The 15,528-nt window shown below is 41.3% G+C and overlaps 2 protein-coding genes across 2 annotated transcripts; both read right to left on the reverse strand.

Moving 5' to 3' along the window:
- Positions 1–1,079: 1,079 nt before the first annotated feature.
- ACTR8 (actin related protein 8) lies at positions 1,080–9,589 on the reverse strand. The gene is made up of 13 exons (XM_082289087.1): positions 9,430–9,589; positions 9,079–9,249; positions 8,157–8,267; positions 7,786–7,890; positions 6,954–7,127; positions 6,320–6,413; positions 5,384–5,516; positions 4,889–5,042; positions 4,264–4,359; positions 3,572–3,712; positions 2,885–3,149; positions 2,429–2,592; positions 1,080–1,789 (listed from the first exon to the last, which is right to left on the reverse strand). The coding sequence occupies exons 1-13, from the start codon at positions 9,550–9,552 to the stop codon at positions 1,646–1,648; spliced, it is 1,875 nt and encodes a 624-aa protein (XP_082145213.1). The 5' UTR covers positions 9,553–9,589; the 3' UTR covers positions 1,080–1,645.
- Positions 9,590–11,272: 1,683 nt separating this feature from the next.
- Positions 11,273–15,170, reverse strand: SELENOK (selenoprotein K). Its single transcript, XM_082288554.1, has 5 exons — positions 14,846–15,170; positions 14,196–14,286; positions 13,390–13,470; positions 12,691–12,783; positions 11,273–11,556 (listed from the first exon to the last, which is right to left on the reverse strand). The coding sequence occupies exons 1-4, from the start codon at positions 14,862–14,864 to the stop codon at positions 12,696–12,698; spliced, it is 279 nt and encodes a 92-aa protein (XP_082144680.1). The 5' UTR covers positions 14,865–15,170; the 3' UTR covers positions 11,273–11,556; positions 12,691–12,695.
- Between the last annotated feature and the right edge of the window lie 358 nt (positions 15,171–15,528).

Consider the following 15,528-nt stretch of genomic DNA (forward strand, 5'->3'; position numbering starts at 1 on the left):
GTCTAATAAAATACACATAAATGAATCCAAAAATACCATATATTGATAAGTATTATTATAATAACTGAAGATAAGTCTGTCAAAGCTGTTTCAAAGAGGTTTTTTTTCTCTTTTAGAGCTCCTCACTATCAATTCAGTTGGAAGATTTGAGTGTTTTCCCCTTGCTGCTCTACTCGTGACTGTGTCTTAATACTGTCCCTGTCCTGGCTCCGTGGGGTCCCGTGTGCCCCACGGAAGCACGGGTGGGCTCACTATTACAGTCGGTCGAGAAGGGTGCTTGCGTGCGTTCCGGCAGGAGCATTTATTGCTGCTACACTGTCGAAGGTTGCAGAGGCAAATACGAACATAATCCCGAAAGTCAGAGTTTTGTCCGGGGACGGGGAAAAGGCAGGACCAGGGAACGGGGACCAATGGGGAAGCTCTGGGGGAGTGACGAGAGGCAGAGGCCGACAGGCAACCGGGGAATCCAAACTGGGATAGATTAACACCACAGAAAGTACGTCCTGGGAGAAGCTGTTCTGGTCACCCTAACATGAGGTGGTTCTTGTGGTACTAGGGACTTGTCTTACTGAAAACTCTGTCCCATGTAATGTATGTTCACTGGCCACCGGTGTCTCATTGCCGCAGCAGCTCGTGCCATCTCAGACTGAGGGAGAGTTCTCACCTTCTTGAGCTTTTATATCCTGTTGAGTTTTGCTGCAAACATCATCTTATATAAGATCATGTAGAAGAGAATGCCTTTTAGGTATTCTTGCATTAGGAATGCTTTCAAGTATGTTCAGAAAGCTCCAGTTCAGTATTCCAGTTCAAACCAGTCCTGTGCTTTTGAAGGCACCTGCCCAACCAAACCAGGTTTGGTTGGTGTTGCAGGGTGGTTGAGGAGTGCGGCCGTGCTGCCTGCAGATGGAATGAAACTGGAAAATGTGCTGGCTGTATAAAATTGCAGCTAGGTCTTTTGGGTGTAGTGTAGTGATTTTTGCATAACAGACAAAAAAGTGGACTCTACAATGGATAATGAAAAGCTAACAAGAGGTTTTGATGATAAGTATAGGGCAAGAAAGAAATACTCAACTTCCAAATTCTTGTGTTTCCACTGAGCAAAATAATTTATTACATAAGTAAAATACTAACAGTGACTGTAGTTTTAGTTCTTCATTTCACTTTTACCCTAATGCTCACTTATATAACAACTTCATCTCCTGGTAACATTAGAGTAAGAATCAGAATATTACGTTAAACCCACAGCTGCACTCTTCAGCTGTTACTCCTGTGTACATGTTTCTGGAATGAATCTTGGCTTAACATCTGTCACATCATATTTTATACCTTAAGTTCCTACATTGTGCAATTTTAATATACAAAACCTGTATAATATAAAGTTATTCTGGAGATGACAGTGATACTCTGTATGCAGAATTCAATGCATACAATTCAAAAGATGAAGGGTAGCTTAAGTCAAGTGCATTCAGGAAGATTTTTGTTTATTTACAACACTTCCAGAAAAATCTCAGTTGAAGTTAATATTAATAAAATACAAAAAATATATATCAGCAGAAGATCAATTCACGTGCACTGGAAAAAAAAGGGCATTTAGGGAAAGGAATCTTCAGTGGAGTTCCTACAGGTTCCTCTGTAGCCACCTCCATTACCACACAAAGGCAGCTCGCTCCCGTAACATCCTGACCCCAAAACGCTGCCATTCCCTCTGGTATATCCACAGCTCCTGAGTTGTGTCCAGACAGGCCAAAACTGCACCTCCTTTCCAGGCAATTAAACGTGGATCCATATCCTAAATTCAAAACACAGATTGCACAAAATCATTGGTCTCATTTTGCATAGTACTCTAGTTGTATCCTACTTTTTCCCACAGTATTCACCAGTTAGGATCTGGCAGGGCAGGGGAGGAGAAAAGTTTTTCAGTATTATCCAGGAAAAAATAGTGAGATAAAAATATTTAACTGATATTCAAGATGCTTTGAGAAGTCACTTTTTTTTTTTAAGATGCCTTCTAGGCATGTCATGAAAATCTTGCCTTCAGTAATGGAGGCTCTGAAATAGATGCAAATATATTTACAAGTTTTGCCTGATGAATACCAAATGAAAATTGCTCTCAATGCCTGTTTTTCTATTATCTTGATAGTACTAAAAACCAAAAAATCACAATTTCTTGCTGAGGAGACAGGTTACCTTCATGGGCCAGTACTAACTGCTTCTTTAAGAACATGGCCTTTAGCTAACAAACACTTCAGTGATCTGTACCAGTAACACTCTTGCTATGCCTCTAACTGGCCACTGCTATAAGCTGAAAGCTCCCTTAAATCTCAGATATGCAACTACTCTGGGATTTTGAAATAATTTTTTTCTTTTAATCTTTCAAAGATTTCAACCAATCATAGTTTACTAACCACTTAGCTCTCAGTTAAGTTACCTTAGGCCTTGTGATGACTTCAACATTTTCAACGACTCTTCTGAAAGACGGGGGCATTTTGTTGAGAATTCGGTGCTGAAGAAACTCTTGAGCTTTATGAAACATAAGGCCTCCTCCCACTACTAAGATGGAGCTGTACATCTTCTTTTTTGTATCATCAGATGCTGGAATTAATGGATATACAGAAATACCTCTGTTTTTTAAGCTTAATATGGCCTATATTTGTAATACAATTAATTTAGTGCAAGTCAAAGCGGATAGAAACTGATGTTTCTCTTCCTTGGAGATACAAAATGTGTATCTTGAGAAACATATCAAAGATGCAAGCATAAGAAACAGTGTAGCTCCTCTCCAGGTGATAAAACCTACTGACACATTTTTCTTTGGTGAAGCATAGGAGTTAAATAAAACCACCCTGAAGTGTATTTTACAGATTTGTACAAATGTAATTCTTACCACAGCAGTCGATACTATGAAGGATGGCTTTGTCCAGACCCAAGGCTTTGCCTTCAAACTGAGAAACAGCAGTTTTCCTGGACATGTGTGCAGTTAAAGGTTCCTCTGAATCATTGCCAGGTATCATACAGTCAGCCTGGGAAGACCCCAGTTCCACTTCTTGTGGGTAGATCCTCTCTGAAATGTCTGAGGATTGGCCTCTCAATTCTCCCTCAAATGCCCCAGGCTTTGACATAGATTTTCTGTCAGCTGTTGCTTTTGAAGACTTAAAAGTGAGAAAACAAGTTGAAATATGAAAAATGTAAAAAGATCTTCAGCAGGTTACAGCACAGTACAAAGACTTAACTAAGCACCATTGTACTTCCCTTCACCTTTTTGCACAGCAAGGTTAAGCCTTGCATTATTATCTCATCTAATCTTCATTTCAATCCTCACGTTCTAAGTAAGGGCTTATTTTGAACTCCATCAGATTAATCAATCCCATAATATGAAGCCTTCTTAGACTTTAAAAATGCACACTTCTAATTACAGAATTGTTTAGGCACCTGTAACTACTTACTTTAAATTCATTCTTTGATACTTTTGACCTAGGTAACAAACTTTAGTTTCTGAGATGAGCTAATGAGTCCTCATTTTATTCCCCAATTAAATGACAGTTAATGAAAAATAAAACCAGCAATCACACACCTGCTCCTGCTTACTTTGTGTGGCCAGCAGATAATGTTCATCATGAGGATCCTCAGGGTCACCTTGTGACCTGTGCTGCAAAATTGTCATTTTTTGTCCAACAATTCCAAAAGTTGCTGGATAAAACAGAGCCATTGGTGCCTGAAGAGAGATTTGGCATGGGTTTACTAAAGTTTTCCTTCTTTCGGCATTTACTACAGGAAAAAGATGAGTCTTGTTCTATTTTTCTCACAATTCAAAATTAAACAGAGGTGGTTTTTTTCCAGGTAGTTTTTAAAATACAAAAGTGTCTTCTGTTTTTTATAATTAAAAAAAATCCTACCAAACACACAAGTTTCTTTAGAGATTTTAGCATTGTATGATAAGTAAGTATTCAAATGCAGTTTGTTACAAAATTAGAAAATTCAATGGTGAGCTGAAAACTTGCAAAATTAACATTAATGCTTTGCACTTGAAGGATAATTATCATACTTAGATGAAGCAACAACCATTCTGGCTAAAGCTACTTAGAAAGTCTTGTGCATCCCCGGGTGCTGCATTAGGCCCACTCATACATACAGAAATTAATTTTATCTACCAGCATAATTTAAGAACAATGTATAAATCACATGGGCTTAGTAGCACTGGACTGATACAAAGTGAGGCTCTGAGTCTGAATGTTTAATATACTTGTAATTTAAATTTAAAATCACCTGTAATTTTTCATCACCTAACCTGAACTGGTACAACAAAGCTGGAGAATCCGGATGCCGAATTTGGAACTCATGATCTTGTAATCCAGAAATATCCTAAGGTCAGAAACAATGGAAACAAAAAAATTGTATATTTTATATTTATCAAGCTGCATAATCTATTTAAACTGCAGAAAACAACAGAAAGTAACAAAACTCTCTTCTAACCATGGATTTTATTTACCTATTCTTGAGTATTTTAAAGTCTTTTCCATGTAGTATGATCTGCCAGACAACTTTCTACATGCCTAAGCCTCTACAATGAGGGTTTTGCAGGAAGAAGAGACCTGCTGGCAGATCTTACAGAACTGAAGTTGAAAACCAGCAAATTCGTAATTATTATTAGCTTCTTTCAGCAATAAGAACAAAGAAATTATCTTTCTAAGGGCTGGGATTCCTTTCAGCTAGAGGAAAAATAAACCCAATTACAAACATTTCAAGTCTGAAGTTTCTACAGCTTTTGCCAGTATTCTACTGAGTAAAATATTTACAATCAACTTGGATTCACAAAAAGGCTCCCCAGAGTAACATTGGGTAAAAGGAAAAAAAAAATTACTTGGAGAACGCACTATTTTCCCCTTCTCACCTGATCTAGATGACAAAATGTCTCCTTTAGGTGCTGAAGTAGTAGGCAATCCAACTTATTAGTTAGCTGGCAGTCTCTATATGGGAATCCTGCTCGTTGCATAAGCCAATAAAAACACCTTGACACATCAGATCCTCCATATGCAAGGCACAGCCTAAAGCACAGAGAAGAAAAAGATCTTTTTATGTAGTTGCTGAAATACTGGCTGATTGCAGTGATAGACAGAGGAACGCTAGGAAGATTTTAGACATACTGGGATTATGACTTTCACAGAGTTTGCAGAACACAGTATTAGCTCTGATCAGTTCTGCATGTTCTCTTCTTTTAAAGATATAAGAATTCTTTAAGGTTCATATTGCAACAGTTAACCCTGTTAAATACTTCAGAGTAGAAAAAACCTCCTGTGTTTATAAAAATTTTGTCTCCTTTTAAAAGTCAAATCTTTGGTAAGGAAATAAGTCCATGATTCTAATAATTCTGCACACTCTAAGGTACCTGGTGTTGCGGTGGGAAACACCATCTTCAACACAGCAAACACTTGTCTTCTGATCTCCCACATCTACAATACATGCACTGCTTAAACCGCTTCCAAAGGTGGCACAGACAGACTCCTGGTGTACAATAATTCCTAGCAGTATGAGAAAAAATTGTATTAAACTCATGCCAAACTTTACAGTAATGCTGCTGACATTTAAAGGACATTTTAATGTCTTTTAAAGATCTACAAATAGCCTGACTCTGCAGTGAAAGCCTGTATATTTAGTGAAGATGGGGTGGGGGTACTTAGAGATTTTTTTGTTGGCTAAGGCTTTAAAAGTCCTGAAAAAAGATAAGAGCAGGGTCAAATGATCCTGTTTCTGTAAGATTAAAGGTACTGTCTTCAAATTTTAACTATTTTTTTAATCTGGTAGTGCAGGGTCTTGGCTATCAGATGTACATGAAGTGTTTTCTAATTTTCTTCTAGTTTTAATCAAATGGCACTACTACTAGCATTTCAGATATGGTCTTTAAGTAGTTATAAAGTAAGGTGCAATTTCATCCTCTGTTCTCCTTTCAATCCAACTTTACAGAGTACGTTTCTATCACAAGCCCATATTTAACCCTGGGAAGTACCACAGGTTCCAGTCTGTTCTTCCAGACAATCACACATTTTAGAAATATGTAAGAAATCAGACTGTTGCTACTTTTACCTCAGCTGAATGAGAAACCCACAGTGGGAATGCACAACAGCAAACAAAAAAACTTGGTTTAGTATTAGCCAACCATTTTGCCCCTTTAATAGAGACAGTAAATATGTGACTGGCAAAAGATGAGGGTGCTAGTCCCAGCCAACCTGGGATAGATGAGCAAAAATGTGCCTTAAAAGAAAAAAAAAAAAAAGAAATCTTTATGCAATTAATCATTAAGTACTTGCTTCATTATGGTTTTTACCTGAGAAGCCCATCTTCATTAGGATCATATTTACCAGTTCTTTCACGTGCTGTTTATTATAGATGTCTGGAATTAGTAAAATGCATCTGTAGTACTGAAGACAAGAACAGTAAATTAAAGCCAGCTCTTAAATAAAGTTTGATATACAACTTACTAAAAAAAAAAAAAAAAAAAAAAAAAAAAATCAAGATTTTAGGAAAGGGGAAGGTTTTTAATACTTCAAGAAGTGTGTTCACCGTAAGTGCCAAGAGTCTATAGCCATTAAAATGTTTAAAAGTACATCAGACATGAGACAAACACCTACTTGGCAAGGATAAATAATTATACAAATATTAGGCAACCCTTCCCCAGGTGCCTCCTTTACAGTCAACAAAAAAAACCCAAACAGACTAAGATTGTGAAATGTCTATAATGGGATTTTTAAACATTGTTGTTAGAAGTTCTAAAACCAATTTTTATCTGGACAAAATTCCAGATGAAGTCTTGGGAACCATGTTTACCAGCAGAAAGAATGTATGTGTTAAGAAAAGGACCAGTAAGAGGCTACCAATAACAGCAGCCGCTTCTCTTTTACAGTAACACTTACAGAAGTGGATACAGCCCACACCACACAAATGTGCTGTTCACAGCTCACCTTTAGATCTTTCAGTGGTATTTCCAGGTATTTTTGTATTGCATGTGACCATATAACTTCAAGGTCTGCCAATACTGCAGTAAGGGAGCCACCAGGTCCTGCGTGGAGATTCAACTGCCCTCTTCTAATGGGCCAATGTATATTATAAGAATCTAATGGATTAACATACAGTGCCTGAAAATAAGAGATTACATTCTGTGCATTGCTTTTCCCAAAAAAATAGTAACAAAATGAGTAACAAATACTGGGAAGAAAAGTATTTCAGAAACAGATATAAGAAGACACTGCAGAACTCAGACTGATGTAACAGCAATACAGTGGATTTCTTTGTGACAGGGATTGATTATAAACCATTAGAATAAAAAGACAGCAAATACATTGTTTAAATTGTTTGAGTGTTCTTACCCACAGACATCTACCAAACATAAAGGTATATTTTCCCATTATCTTGTATTAGAAGCTAAAACAATTTGAACACTTTGAAGCCCACAAATATCAAGTTACTCAGCAGCAATTCCATGTAGTGATACTTTTATCAGTTTATAGCCTTTTCTCTGAATTATGGCATATGGGGAAAGTTCTTATCTACTCCCTGCAGAAACCCTGATTTATAGGAGCAAGGGATCCAAGATGCCTGTTAAGCAAATGGGGGAAACCCTCTCATCCTGCTGAATGATAGCAAATACTCAATTACTCCCCAGTAAAGTTTCTCAGCTTTGCTGGGTTAGCCTTACACGTGCTTCAGTACATACTAACTTACAGCAAACTGCTACTGATGACATGGAGGCATTAAAACACATGAAGACTCATTCAACAGGAAAATCAATCTTACCTCTTCTCCTACCAAAAATTCAGGATGATTTGATGTGTTTGTCCACTTGGCCCCAGAGCTGTGATCCAAAATGGCAGGCCTCATCTGTCTGTTATATGACCTGGCCTGAAATGTAACCAAACCGAATCCTGTTGATAAATATTTTACTGGTCGCTTTTTACGCATGGAAGAAAAAGGAAACACCCCTTTGAACCCAGCCCTTAAGGAAACATTTAAAATCTTAATTTTCTCACATTTTCAGAGTTAGGCAACACAATAGCACTATCCACATTTGGTCTATAAAGGGTATCTATTCTTGTCCACTGAAGCATAGGATCACACCCAAGGACTGTATGAATGAACAATTTAGTAAGATCTTAAGAATGAGTTACCTGATCAGGTGACACCGGTATGCGCCTGGCTCCATTTGACATCTTTTTGGACCATATTGCTTGGTCCACCATTTTAAGGCCATTTTGTCTCTGTTCAGTACTTTCAGGTTTCTAAGGAAAACCCCAAATAGTCAATGTAAATACTTTCCAACCATATGTCTGTATACTGGTAATACTGAAACTCTTATGAAACAATGAAATCTTTACTGTGGTTGATTGTAGAAAGATGTTTGTACAATGCAAAATGGACTTATTTTTAAGGAAACTCTTCTTTTAACTGCTTTTAGTGGCTACTGGACTTCACCTCTAGTGAGGTGCTCAGGCCATTATCTGAAAAAAATATTCCCATATAGAGACTGCCAGCTAAAGAAATACGAAATAAGAGCAAAAATGTTTAAATAGATCTCTGTTATTTAAAGGTGAGTTGATGATTTAATATTAGAGACATTAATTTCATTTTTACAGATTCAGATTACATGTAAAATTATTATATATATTTTTTGTCCAGGCTGGACTAAAATTACTTGCTGTTTTACCCAACTCACAAACTAATTAGTGAACAACAAATTCACAAACAGTGATCTGATTCTAATCCTGCAGTTGGCATTCCATCAGAAGAAATACTGAGTGTGGTACCAGAGCATAGCACAGGGAAATCAACATGTACAAACCCTTTTAGATTTAGTTCATTGCAAACAAATCAAACACAAACATAGACTGGTGCAAGCCTACTGACTTCAGCAGGTGGCATCTACAGTCCTGAAAAGGGTGAAAAAAGTTTGACTGGAGATGTATTCTCCTCTGGGAAGACATGAAGGATGAGGGGGACATATGCACCACACAACAAACCAAACCGCCTCAGGAACAGGCGACGAACAGGCGGATTTTGGCGAGGCGGGGCCGTGCCCGGAGGCGCGCTTACATTGAGGCCGTCCCTGAGGAGCCAGCTGTCCCTGTAGGCCGCCTGGCCCTGCTGCTTGTGCCGCCGCGCGATCACATGCGGGATGCCCGCGGGCAGCGTGTCCGTGGCCCGCCCGAGCCGCAGGGTGGTCGAGCCGGGGTGGATCACCACGATGAAGTTGCTCTGTATTTGCTGAAAGCAGCACAAAGCGCACGGAGTCAGACCGAGTCCTCACCACCACCTGGAGCCCTCCCGGCGCTTCCACAGCCCCCTCCGCAGGCCTTTAAAAGGCCGAGCCCGGGCCGGGCCCGCCCCAGCGGGGAGGGAGCAGCGCCCGAGCAGCTGCCGCCGCTCGCCGCCGCCGGGCCTCACCTCCTGCAGGGACTCGGGCACGGCGGCGGGGACGATGGGCCGCTTCACGCCGCGCTGTTCGCGCTCCCGGTCGCGCTCCTTGTCCTTGCCGTTCTCCGCCTCGCCTTTCTCCGCCTGGGTCATGCTCCGGCCGGACGGAAGCCGCGTCCGCTGGGGCCGAGCGGCGCCGCGCCCAGCGCGGGGCGGAAGCGGGCGGGCCCTGGCCCGGCACCGCCCCTCGAGCCGGTACCGTGTGGGGCTCGGCGGCTCCGGGGCGCTGCCCAGGCCGGTCCGGCTCGCAGCGGAGGATGGGGTCGTGCCCCGGCGCTGAGGGGCAGCACGGAGAGCCTGGGGAGCAGCCCTGCCGCTGCTGCGGGTCTGATGGAGCACCAGCCAAACGTTGTCAGCTGGGCTGGTCCTGCTGGTGCGGCTGCAGGAGGGAGGATACAGCCCTCCGACAGCTTGAAATACTCCTCTATAAAAAGGCCGTAGTATAGCTGGAGTACGTGGTACAGCTGTAAAGAGCTAACGATGGCCAACCTCCCTGTTTGTCGGCAGCGAGTTCCTTTATGAACTGTGGGTTCATAAAATGGGATGTTTGACTGGAGCTGGGCGCGATGTGGTTTTTAAAGGCTAAAAGTTGCTGTTACATAGCCAAGTCTAAAAGACGTAAACTTTGTGTTAGGTATGTATGGCAGGAGTGAGAGCTGCTGGAGTGGCTTGCTAATTGGGCGGCATTGTTGATAAATTCCGGCTAACGAGTGTTAAGGAATACATTCAGTGCAGGGAGCCCGGGGTGCAGCTGCACTTTGAGCGGCTCGTTGAGCGCTGCGGGACCGGAGCCTCAGGTGAGAGGCCGTGAGCTGCCAACCCTTTGCATAGCAGAGGGCCCGTGGACCTGCGGCACAGCCAGGTGAGCGGACCCACACACATGACAGCAGCCCTGAGCCCCAGGCTTTCCCATGCTTACACCGAGGGCATAAAAGCCCAGGGGTTTCTTTGTTCGAGGTCCCTCCTTGGAGGCACCAGCTGTTGTTATTTACTTATTGCACTAAGATTAAATTATTTTAAGGATTTGGACGTCAGATACTCTGCTTTGAGAAACCTGGGGTTGAGCTGGTAAGGAAACCTGGTCTGACTGTGAGCATGGCACCTGGATGGTCAGACAGGAAAATTTCCTTAGGAAGACATTATAAGGAGGCTTAAGTAAAAAATTTGCAGTGGCACTGTGTAGAAAGTAATTTAATCTCGATTCTTGTCAGCTAATTTTTTGTCAAATAGATGCAGCACTCTTTAAGCAAAAAAATCCTGAAACCCACAAACCCCAAATGAACTCCAAGAACAGTAAGAAACTCCCATCCTGAAAAGGGGTATATTAGATAAACGATAGTTACTATTTGAAAAAAAATAACTATTCTGAGATAGCTGTCAGTATTTGAGTTGACTATTTTTTTCTTGTAATAAAAACAAGACCTAATTTTATTTTAAGAAACCCCCAGAATTTGTACAGTAAATAGGTTTATACATTTCAGTAAGTTTATAGTGGAGAATGAAGCTGTTCCAAGAGGTGTTTCTGTTATAAAACCCATTATGGGCCTTAACGAAGCCAGGGTTGTATAATGAAGCAATTTGTTAACTGCATTTTTAGAGTGCTTTTAGAGTATCATTAATACAATGAAAATATAACAAAGTACAGAGTGTTTGTCCTGAGAAAGTGAATACAAAACCTCTTGGGAAGTGCCACTTTGACTCTTGAGGGACCATCTGTATCAACTATAAATATGTATTTGTTCTCATCTGAATAGCAAAAGGCTTATTGTACTTCAGATTTTTTCAGTTTATAAAAATGATGAGAAAATCAGCCTTGTGACAAGCCAAATATAATTTACTTATTACTTTGCAACTACAGTAAAATGTTCAGAAACTATACAAAGACTTTAGACAGTAAACATGTATTTAATAAAACTGTGGTTCAGTTACACTGGATCCTTGACGAAGGAGTTCCCAGTACAACTTCATTAATCTGCTTCTATCACAGAACAGTTTCCAGTCAGGCACACACATCCCCATTTGGTCCACCACTAAACTCTTCTTCTTTTCCTCTGGCAGATGTGTATGCTTGTGCCTGCCTCTTCAGCAGGCGTTTACCTAGGAGATAAAGTAATTACAGTACATTTAAAGACAAGGCATTTATTTGTGAGATAAAATTAAGTAAAAAATTTAAAATAATATTGTTTTTAATTTAGCTAAATGAGACATGCTAAAGACTTGCTAACTTTATTCTTGAGCAGGTTACACATTGCTGTGATTATGAAAAAGCCATCTCCAAAGCCTTTGCTGGCCTTGTGTCTACTCAACAAGAAAAAAAGGCCACAACACTTTTCTCCCATTTGGAAGAAGCTTATCCTTGTTCTAGTGAACTGAAATACTGGTGTATGTGTTTTCTGGAATATGAACTTTTTCCTACCAGATTTACAGGTATTAACCACCTGCATGGGTTTTTTTTTCCTTGTAACTTTTATTATAGTAACAGTGGGAGTGACTGATGATAAACAAGGATTGTTTACTTAAGTCTTAAAGTAAATTAAACTGTTCTATAAATACACCAAGTGTCAGATGTAACTCCCACCAGCCAAGCTAATTAATAAAACAGAATTAAAGTTCAGGCAGCTGTAAGAAATTTAAAAACCAGGACTTCTACCTATATTTTTAAGTAATTCTGATTTTTACACTTTACTGGAATTCAAGGTTTGCATGGCTTTATAATTGTAACAGGGGAAAAAACCCCATTTTTACTAAGCTGTTTAACAACCTTATTTTTTTCCTTCTTTTCTGTTGAGAAGTATTGATTTTAAACAAAAAACCTTGCATGTCATATGACAACTATTAGAAATGCAAACAAAGTTTCAGTTTCTACCGATCTGGACAGGACTTTAAATAAGCGGCCAAAGAAAATTAAAAGCTATAAATTACTTATCAGCTGTGCTCAAAAATTTTTGCCACCCTTTGTCTATCAACTTCTGTGCAATTAAAAGTGAAAGCCCACCATTCCTAAGCCAAAATCCTTTTTAACATCCCTTCCCCCTGCTTTTTCTCCCTTCTCTCCTTTACTGGAAGTATCTTTGATTCTTTGACTACTGAATAACTTTGATTATTTTCCTGTTTTGGTAACTTCTACAACAGGAGGACAAAGCACTCCGTTCTACCTTAACCCTGAATTATCACTGCTATTAAAAAAACCTCCAAACCCTTCAAAGCAGGACACAGCAGATTTGGAATTACCTTCCTCATCCACCTCCAGCCATTGGTGGTGGACTGGGGCCCCCACCCCAGTGATTTATTCGGCCCATCCTACGGCGAGGATGTGCTGGAGGCCTGAAAAGAAAGGAATTCTATTGTCATTAAACTTTTCAACTAGAAATAGAATAAAACTGTATCTAAATGTCAGTAGTGAGAAAGTCTGAACCTCTGAAAAAGTTGAGTTTCACGTGACAAATTGTAAGAAAACCCCACTTTCATGAAAATTCTCTTCTGCGCTGTTCTCATTACTGCTGTGTGATGTGAGAAGGCTACAGATGACTGATGCTTTTACACAGTCCTACAAAACACTTAGGCTGTAGTGTTTATAGAAATTATACCCCCATAACAAAGTGTTTTGCTTTATCTGTAGGTAATGTAATACAAGAAATGACTGAACTAATGCAAGTCAAATGCTGAGTATAAGCATGCCTAAGAAAAGAAGAATTTTAACAAAGATATCTCTTGTCTACTAGGCAGGCTTCAAAAATAAGTTTCAGAGAGTGTTAGTCTGTACTGCTATTGCAACTATCCAAAGCTGTGTATTATCAACAGTATTGCAAATAAACATTTTAGCCTTCCTGCACAACCCAATTCAATGCAAATCCCAACTGTAATCTACTCAGATTCATGTCACTTTTCTGAGATAGGGGAAAAAAACTGGTGTGAATATGAAAAAAATACCCTCTTCCGTCATTGTATCCTGAATAGGAGGAAGATGTGTAGCCTCTTCTTCTCAAATCTGGTTGAATAATGCTCTGGAAACTGAAAAATCAAAACGAGGATTAGGTGAATTGATAGCTAGATACAGTTTTTGACTTTTTTGATTGGAAGATAAGAAATGGCCTGAAAAACAGTAAGTAGTGTTCAGGAATGAACAGTGTATCTTCTCAATATCAATCTTGGTAATTTGTCTTCTCCATATGAAACTAAAATCTGAAATAATTCCAAATTATAGTGAGGGCTAAACTATAAAATCTAGTTTTCTTGTTAATATGCAAGAGATACATAAAGTATAAACATGTAACTGAAATAATTAAGAACTGCTGAATACATTACAAGAACTTTTCTGTTTATTAATGGTCTTTGATCTGGGGCCATAAATTTTTGTTTACTTCTATGTGATTACTTTTACATAGCCAGAATCTATTGTCACCAGTAGAAATTCTCCAAACAGCTTAATTATTTGACCAGCTAGTAGATGCTGTTTAACAAAAGTGTATGCTTTTCCTTTTGCAGTATCAAAACAGATGAAATGTAAAAAAACTCATTTGAACTGCCAGTAAATTAGTGTCACTTTTCATGCACTTTTTGCTAGGTATACCGTGCTTAATAAACAAAACCATATGGTCGTAGTAAAGCATTTATATATACGGAATGTTAAAGAGTAAATATAACATTTTTATTGTTGTATTACTGATGGCATTGAGTAACTTCCACGTATAGCAAATCTAAAATGAAGCTCACCAAAAGAATTAACTTCTACTTACAACAGGACCACAAAATCTGCTATCGACCAGAAGAAATCTGTTATAGATGACAAACTCCAGGGAGCCCGACTCTGGTTATCCAAAACTTGTCCTGTAACATATCCAGATACAAAACATCCAGTGACGTTCAATGTGTGACATTGTACAGTAAGTTACATAAAAACATATCTGCCGAGTCCAGAATTTACAGCTGGGACGGAGAAACTGCACTTCGTGGCGGCGAGTTTCATTTTCTGCAGGTTATTGCTCAAGTACTTGAACTAAAGGGGTCACCACCGGCACACGGGCTCTGTGTCCAGGAAACCTACAGAAAGCACCAGCGCAGCGTCTGATTCCCCGTTAGCGGTAAAGTGCTGCTCTGTGACTCTCCCGGTGTCTGCAGCCCGCACTTGGACTCCCCCAAGTCCCTCAATACGGTTTAGAAGCAGACGAGGCTCGGCCGCAGGCCGCAGGGCAGCGCGGGGTGACGCGACACCGGCAGCGGGCGGACCCTACCGGGCTGTCCCGGCAGCGGCGGCGCTGGGGGGCCGCGCTCTGCGCAGCGCGGGCCCGCTGCCCCCTCGGTCGGTGCCCAGCCCCCGGCCCGGCCCCTCAGCGTTGGAGATGCGCACCACGGCCGCCCCAGCCCCCCGGGCCCCCCGGCCCCTCACCGTTGGAGATGTACACCATGGCTGCCCGCCGGCCCGGCCCGGCCCCGTCCCTGCGCCTGCGCGGCCGCCGCGCGCATGGGCAGCGGGGCCGGTGACGGAGGCCCTGGCGGAGGAGTGGACGCTGTGCCCGGGCCGGAGCGGCAGCGCCGGCGGGGCTGGGTGGCGCTTGGAGCCCTCTGCCCTCGGTTCCATGTTCTCTCGCCACAGGGCAAGGGCGTGCAGCCCCTGAGGTTAACGAGGTCCCCCTCAGCACCGCCTGTTATCGAGGGGTCCCTGTCAGCAGCCCTGTTAATAAAGTTTTCTCTCGGCACCCCGGTTAACGGGGGATCCCCCACAGCACCCGCTGGTATTAACGCGGTTCCTCTCAGTACCCGTTAACGAGGGATCCCCCCAAGCGCCCTCGGCAGCCGCGGCGGGGCCGGCCTGAGGCGGGCGGGGCTCAGGTGGGACGGCTCCTCCCTCATAGCGGGCGGTTCTGGCTCACTCTGAAATGCATTTCTTTTAGTGGTTCCAGCGCTGTCGGAGCTTCTCTGCCGCGTTGAGCAAGAGTAACAGGAGTTGGAATAGTCTGTCAGGGTTGCATAAAAACTAAGTGTTCGTAGTCGCCTTCTGCAGTAATGATAGAAATATGACCAAGTGCAGAGATGATTTAACACTTCTCTCCAAAGGGAACTTTTGTTCCC

Source organism: Coloeus monedula (assembly GCF_965178545.1).
Source record: "Coloeus monedula genome assembly, chromosome: 11".
Classification (NCBI taxonomy): Eukaryota; Metazoa; Chordata; class Aves; order Passeriformes; family Corvidae; genus Coloeus; species Coloeus monedula.

Excerpts from the sequence above, each read along its gene's own strand:
- SELENOK (XM_082288554.1), bottom strand. Across the intron at positions 13,471-14,195 it reads GCAGATTTTGTGGTCCTGTT|TTTCCAGAGCATTATTCAAC; the intron begins GTAAGTAGAAGT and ends TTGATTTTTCAG. Across the intron at positions 12,784-13,389 it reads GGATACAATGACGGAAGAGG|GCCTCCAGCACATCCTCGCC; the intron begins GTATTTTTTTCA and ends CTTTCTTTTCAG.
- ACTR8 (XM_082289087.1), bottom strand. The coding sequence starts at position 9,552 with ATGACCCAGGCGGAGAAAGGCGAGGCGGAGAACGGCAAGGACAAGGAG. Across the intron at positions 9,250-9,429 it reads TGCCCGAGTCCCTGCAGGAG|CAAATACAGAGCAACTTCAT; the intron begins GTGAGGCCCGGC and ends TGCTGCTTTCAG. Across the intron at positions 7,891-8,156 it reads TACCGGTGTCACCTGATCAG|GCCAGGTCATATAACAGACA; the intron begins GTAACTCATTCT and ends GTTACATTTCAG.